The 7,437-nt window shown below is 40.4% G+C and overlaps 1 protein-coding gene across 1 annotated transcript; it reads left to right on the top strand.

Moving 5' to 3' along the window:
* Positions 1-1,534: 1,534 nt before the first annotated feature.
* On the top strand, positions 1,535-7,075 carry tekt3 (tektin 3). The gene is made up of 8 exons (XM_031315872.2): positions 1,535-1,691; positions 1,932-2,521; positions 3,170-3,253; positions 3,349-3,419; positions 3,523-3,666; positions 4,485-4,707; positions 5,590-5,744; positions 6,399-7,075. Exons 2-8 carry the CDS (start codon positions 1,955-1,957, stop codon positions 6,613-6,615), a joined length of 1,461 nt encoding a protein of 486 aa, XP_031171732.1. The 5' UTR covers positions 1,535-1,691; positions 1,932-1,954; the 3' UTR covers positions 6,616-7,075.
* Positions 7,076-7,437: the final 362 nt, after the last annotated feature.

Raw genomic sequence — 7,437 nt, forward strand, 5'->3', positions numbered from 1 at the left:
TGACATGTCATTCCATTCTAAATCTAAACCTCCATTTTTATGACAATAGTAGCCTGACCACGAGGTGCAAAATAGTGCGCAGAGCGGCCTCTTTGAAGCCCTGCCCTTTTTAAATACTACATCACCGAGGAGGTTTCAGGGCAAGAAAAATAAACCTGCAAGCCAATCACATAGCCATCATTAGTGAGTTTGAGATTCCACGGTATGCAGTTACAAGTGTATAGAACAGATACTGTATAGTTACATTTAGAACTGGAGCTCAACCGATACATGGCAGGATTATAATAGCAATAGTATCGATACAGATCACAATTTACGTAATTTCTGCTCAAATATCTAAGATCATTTGGGCTCTATTTCGAACAGAAATGAGCATAATTTATGACATTAAATGGTGTAAACACAGCCTATATTATAAATTCTGCTATATAAATATATATGCTATATCATTATAAAAAAAACTGCTTTGGAGGCACAGTAATTGTGATTTTCCATCTGTAAAGCAAATGTTTAAACTATGTCTGTCAATACCACATACGTGGTCAAAAAATGTGGATTTCCTTAGTGAAAGGAAGTGGCTAGGAAATTCTTTACTGGTATATACAGTATGTACAGCTAATTGAAAAGCTCTCCTCACCTTTCTTAAGGAAAGCACGGCAAAGTCAGCATGACAATATTTACCAGACATGATGACAACCCTGTATTAATGAACATGTAAGCACCAAGTGTAGGCAAGCTGTGTTGGCAATACGCAAAGCATTAATATGTGTATATGTTGTTTGGTCAGAATTCTGTGATGAACATAGATCAGCTGAGTAACTCCTGAGTACAGCTTTGCTTGACTCTGTAGTGGAAACCAGGCTATCTTCTGTCCAGCCCTGCCCCTTCAGAACAGATTAGTGTAAATGATCCTCATGTCCAATGGTAGGTAACACAACACAGATTATTATTCTGTGCTACAGGGGTTCGTGTGGACGCTTCCTGTGGCATGAATCATTAAACAGGTGACTGTAATCTATACAGACAGCTAGCATCTCAGGGTGACGGTGAGCTATCTTATATTGCCTGGCAACCAACTGAACTCCTCTGCTTTGAAGACAAAGCTCAGATTGCTCTCCACATTTGAAGAGAGATGACGTGTATAAAATGTGAACTTGCCAAGTTAATTACTAAGTTAAGAAGAAGGCAAGAACAATTTGCAGAGCAGCATCAGTCAAGGTCGTCATATATACAAATTCACAGAAACTATGTGGGATTATATTGCCAAGGATTTGTTGTTATTTCAAGTTGCAGTGAGCCAATACGCAGCTGCACAGAGAATAAAAAAACAAATAAGAAAAGAAAAATTACAAACATACAAATGTTATCTACACTGTAGTGACATTTTTCCCAGTATAATTACTTGAACAAAGTACTGTAAAGGCACCTGCGCACCATTAATCTGAAAATCCCAGGCACAGTGTTTTAGTAACCTATGGCAACTGCTTCTGTGACAACAGAAATCTTGGACAGGCCAGCTCCTGCAGCCCAGGACTGTGCACTATTGGCTGGCTGAATGAATGACTTGCAAACTTCTCTATCTATTATGCATGTCAGTTCCTTTAGTGCGTTCTTGATCTCATTTCCAGGTAAGCACAGCTGAGAGGAAGCCAGACTGCATCGAGACTCTGAGTATCCATTTGTTTATCTTGGTAAGCCATTTCATTTTCATTTTTTTTTCGTTTTGATGCTTTTTTTGTCATTTAATTGTTGATTCTTTTCTCTATTGACTTTAATGATACAAATGGAGTTATATAATGTATTTCACATCTGATCATTTATCTAAATGTCTTGGATCTATAAAAGTTCGACATTATATCTGCATTTAAATGTAAAGACAATTCACAAGCCTACACATTGAAGCTGATGTAAATACCTTTTGTGAAAACCAGGAGTACCCTAAGGGGAGTCAAAAATGGAGCTTATTGGATCCACTCTAACAGCCACATATGCTCGGCCAAAAACCAGCCACTTCCTCCCTGCCATCTCCACAATGGCATCCAGCTATCGCAACACCCAGCCTGCCTTGGCCATGAATCCCAGTGCCAACCTGTGGAGGACCAACAGCTATTACAAGAGCAGCACTGTCCCAACCCCCTCTTCTATACAGCGAGGGAATTTAGATCTGGTTCGAGCCAAGACCATGTTCTACCCATCCAATAGGACAGCTCTGTCCACCCGCTACACTCCTGACGACTGGTACAAGTCCAACATAAGCAACTACAGGGAGTCCGAGTCATCCCGGAAGAGCGCAGAGAGACTGAGGAGAGACACCATGAGGCTTATGCAGGATAAGGAGCAGCTGACCAGACGAACCCAGGAGAACACCAGCAAGAACATTGGCGAGCGGCTCAATGACGTTGTCTTCTGGAGGTCTGAGCTGAGCCATGAGATTGACAACATGGTGACAGAGATAGCAGCTCTCACTGAAGTCAAGAGGAGGCTGGAGAGAGCCTTGGCAGAGACTGAGGGGCCCCTTCAGGTGAGGGTGGAAGGAATACATGAGTGTGTGAGTTACCTTGAATTTATCCTGTCTGGTAAGTAATATCTGATTTGTGTTGTTTTGTTATTGGTCAATTTGGACATTTCTGCAAGGACAATTTGCATTTGCCTCAGGCCTTTGTTTATTGCACTCATATTAACATATCATGTCTCAGGGTGTGACGCAGTACCTGTGGTAAAAACAGTTTAAACTAGTGTTCCTGGTTTAGTTGTAGCAACAGTGTCTGTCTGGTCTTTTACACAACTTACAAATGCAGCAGTGCTTTTGCTGGGTCAAACTCTTAATTAGGTCATCTCAGTGTCCTGGTAAAGAACTACTGGTCATTTGTCTCACCCAGAGTGAGTCAACTTGACCTGGGTGGAGATCTGATGACATAGACACCTTGCTAGGCTAAGATCATATGGCAGAAGGCTTTCTTAGAGACTTCACCAGCTAACTGAAACTGGAGAATGAAGCTGATACATTGCACTATATATGCATACACCGACATATACTGTACTTATATGACATACCTGCTCACCTATTCAAATGTCACAATGAAGAAAACGCTGCATATTGAGTGAACTTTAATTATACTCGTTATACAACCATCTCAACTTGTTTTAGTCACGATCACTTTGTCAACAGGTGTCTCAAGAGTGTTTGTACCACAGAGAGAAGCGAATGTCCATTGATCTGGTACATGATGATGTAGAGAAAGACCTCATTAAGGTAACATTAAAGCAGCGGTGTGAGTATGTGTGTGACTTCTAAAAGCAACTTTGGAAAAGAAATAAGGATATTTTATTTACCTGCTTTGCAACAAGGAAGTGGAAGTCATCAAGTCATGTCAAGAAAGGATGAGGCGACATCTGGACAGAGCCATCGCTCAGCTGGCGTGAGTCTGAAATTATTCTATCTAATGATAATTTCCCAAACAGTGAAATTTGACATGCATTTGATTTATCATTTGACATGCGCTTGATTTATCACTCCCTTAGGTCAAACCGAGCAGCCCAGCACGAATTGGAAAGAGACATGAGTGACAAAGTGACAGCTCAGAGGATAGATGACAGGTGTCACCATCTAAGGAACACATCTGACGGTATCGGCTACTACAGAGGGATTGAAAGACTAGACCCCTCGTGAGTATAGGTTAATGTGATCAATATTAACTGATCTGTTTCATCACTTCAAAAACAGCTGCTAACAATTTCTCATGTTTGTTTAAACCGGTTGGAATACCAGACTGGGCTGTTCCGTTAAATTGTCAATCACAGAGAAGCCTTTGACAGTATTTGAAAGCAGAATTGGCTGCTGCCTTATTTTGTTCTCAAACGAGGTTCAAACATATCCTAATGAGTCTACAGCCATGCCAGCAGCTCATTGAGGCCAAACTTAGACACAGTGGTGCTTTGAGCCTATTGCTAACATCAGCATGCTAACATGCTCACAATGACAATGCTAACATGCTGATGTTGGGCAGGTACATTGTTTATAATGTTTACTATTTTACATTAGCATGTTAGCATGTTGGTGCTAGATGAAAAGTCATGAGATCAGCAAATTGATTACAATTCATCCTGATGGGGACATGCATGTCTGGGCAATTTCAGGGCAATATATCCAATAGTCAAAACATTTCAGTCAAACACTCAAATGTCAACCTCATGCTGGCAGTAGAGGAAATGTCAGGAGATCAGCAAAGTCAGTAGGATTCCTCTTCTGGGGACAGTGAATGTCTGTTCAAAATGTAATGGCAATACGTCTACTAGTTGTTGAGATATTTCAGTCTGGACCAAAGTGGTGGACCAACCAACAGACCAGTATTGCCTTCCTAGAGCCACACTGCTAGCATTGCTAGAAAGTATCTGACACTTGCCCAAGCCTTCTCCATATACAGCATGTTCAAAGACAGTGAGAGGATCAACTGCCAAGAAATGTATGTCGTTCTTTTTGTCAGACTCTCTCTGCCGGACTCGTGGTCCAAGTTCACAGACGATAACATCCTGCACTCCCAGAGCGAACGAGCTGCCTCCCACAAGCTCAGGGACGAGATAGAGATCCTGCTAAACACCACGTCCAACGAAATGTGGAACCAGTTCAACAATGCCAACGTAGCCTTCACAAACCGCATATCAGAAATCGCTGATGCTAAGAACAGCCTGCAGACACACCTGGCTAAGGTCGTCACCTTTTCTACATGGCCTCAATTCATAAAAGATAATACAGCATTGTTATGTTTGTCTATCAATAACTTCTATCTTGGTTACATGATGTGATGAATCAGAATCTATGTTTCATTTTATTTAATTATTTATCAGAGCACTGCCTTCTGGTGTTTCACTTAATAAGTAGTAAACTGCCTGGATTATGAAAAAAGTGGCTTTACAGAGTCAATCATATCACATGGCTCTTCCATCAGTGGGTTACTAAATTTGCCACTTATTAGGAAGAGATCATGTGCTATATTCAGCACTGTCTGCAAGAAATTTGCACAAAATGCAGAATGTAAGTTAAGGTAATAATTTATTGTCTGCCACATGGTCTGTAGGGGAAATTTGTCTTGTCTGTAGATTATTTGCATGTTTACTGTAAAATATTCCTCAAAAAAGAGGAATGGTAATAAATGCCCCTTAATTGCTTGTGCCATATTCACACTAGATCCCATTGTTCTTGGGTTAATTGCTGGGGGTTAAACTTTGAATCCACATCAGCTGTTGGATGGGTTGGAAAACTGACAGCAGCTGTGATGTGAGACACACAGTCCTTAATAAACCTCAGTCACTGTCAGTTGCAAGGAGAAGTAGTGATTCGTTGGAATTAAATTACATCAAATGGGTTTGGACAAAGCAGGCCACTGTGCAGCACTGTGCTCAGCTGATTCAAACCTCACAGTGTACAGTGTGTACTTGTTCTCTGCTTCCATCATTGAGTTCCTCCTTTACACTAATTAACACCCTCTACACCACCTGACCTTCTATTTTCATGAATGAGACACTCAGCTGTTACTACCATGATTTAACAATTAATTGTTTTTTTTTGTCATTTTATTTTTGTCATCACAGACTCTGCAGGAGATCTTCCAGACAGAGATGCTGATTGAGTCTCTCAAGAAGGCCATCAGAGACAAAGAGTGCCCGCTGAAAGTGGCCCAAACTAGGCTGGAGGAGAGGACCCGCAGGCCCAACATAGAACTCTGCAGGGACAACCCACACCACAGGTACTGTAGCTCTGCAAATATTATTGCTTCGCCAGTGGGCAATTTGAGTGTGTTGATGGTGTGGTAAAACTGGGGATACACTATTGGTGGTGTCTTTTTGCTTGCTAGTCAACATGATTATCCACACAATTAGAATCCAGAATGACCAGAATTTTCTAACGGAAATGCATTCAATCGCTTTTTTATCAAAAACACTTGTCGCTTGTCGCACAATGATTAATGATAATAACGTTAATGTAATTGTACTTATTTTGGCACTTGGTTTCTCATTGCTTAACTACAATCTACCTAAGATACATTAAAACATATTTAACAAACAGTAAGTGGATGCAATGCACTTTCACAATCCCTTTTAGCGCTTTTAAGCTTCCTTCATGAGACGTTGATCAGTGACAAAGCAGAACTAAATTATTGCCACATAATGTATATAAATGTGTATTTTGTGTCAAGATACATTTGATGGTGTTTTAGCCTATCTCTGACTACAATATTTCATAAACTACAACAGTATTACATCAAGAAATCATTCTACAGTCTGTAGTGCCAAGTGTCACTTAATTGCATATTTCCTGGGGCTGAAAAGGTTTCCTTCACCTCTTTCTCTCTCCTACAATTTTAACAGTTAGCTGCTTCTCTTTATCCTTCCTCATTTAGACTTGTGAGTGAGGTGAGAGAGATCGAGGACACAATGTATAAGCTCCAGGAGAGGCTGATGGAGGCTGAAAACACTCTGCAGACTCTGGTCAAGACCAAAGTGACCCTGGAGCATGACCTGTCCATCAAGGCCAACTCACTCTTCCTGGACCAGGAAAAGTGCATGAGCATGCGCAAGACCTTTCCCAGCATGCCCCGTTTGGTGGGCTACACCTAAATCAGGTCTTAGAAAAGGGAGCCTTTTCTGTTACGGTTTTAATAGTTTTGGAGTGATTTAGAGGGTGTTGTGGATGATTTGAATGTGAACAAAATTACTAAACTTTACAGGCAATGATGTCAAAATTTGATTATAAACAATAAATTATCTTAACTTTGAGTATTGTACCTGTAATGCATTTATAAGATGAATTAAAAAAAATACTTAAAATGTTGTGATGTCATTGAAGAATCAACTGCCATTGTGATTAATCAGGCACTACTCAATGTCTCCTAATGCTTTAATTTTGCATGGTCAATTTACTGCATACTACAAGTCTTTATCCTTTCAAAATACTGGAGACTATTGGGTATAGACTTGAAAATTACATATTAAAGCCTTATTAATCATCAAAACTAATCACTGCATATACAACCCTCACACCTACTGTAGATTTCTTAATTTTTACAAGAAGAGGTACCTCAACAGTCAAAGGGGAGCATTGCCATAGCTATTAATAAACAATATAGTCTGTGACAGCATTCACAGAAATGACATCTATCATACATTTTCACTTGATTTCTGCACTTCTTCTACACCCTTAATTTTTAATGGAATATTTGCTTTAACGCCGTGTACAGCAGTAATATGGTGTGGTGTGACTATTCATCAAAACCACAGGTTTGTCTTTATGGTACGTTGGCGACAGGCCACGGCCCATTGGTGCACAAACAGTAGTCCTGGTAGCACACGTGACAGTATTCTACAAACAAATAGCCGGGATTATCTGGTGCAACACGGCCGCCTCAAGACAAAGACAAACACACACATCTCTGAAGGCTT

Source organism: Sander lucioperca, chromosome 22 (genome assembly GCF_008315115.2).
Source record: "Sander lucioperca isolate FBNREF2018 chromosome 22, SLUC_FBN_1.2, whole genome shotgun sequence".
In the NCBI taxonomy this organism is placed as follows: Eukaryota; Metazoa; Chordata; class Actinopteri; order Perciformes; family Percidae; genus Sander; species Sander lucioperca.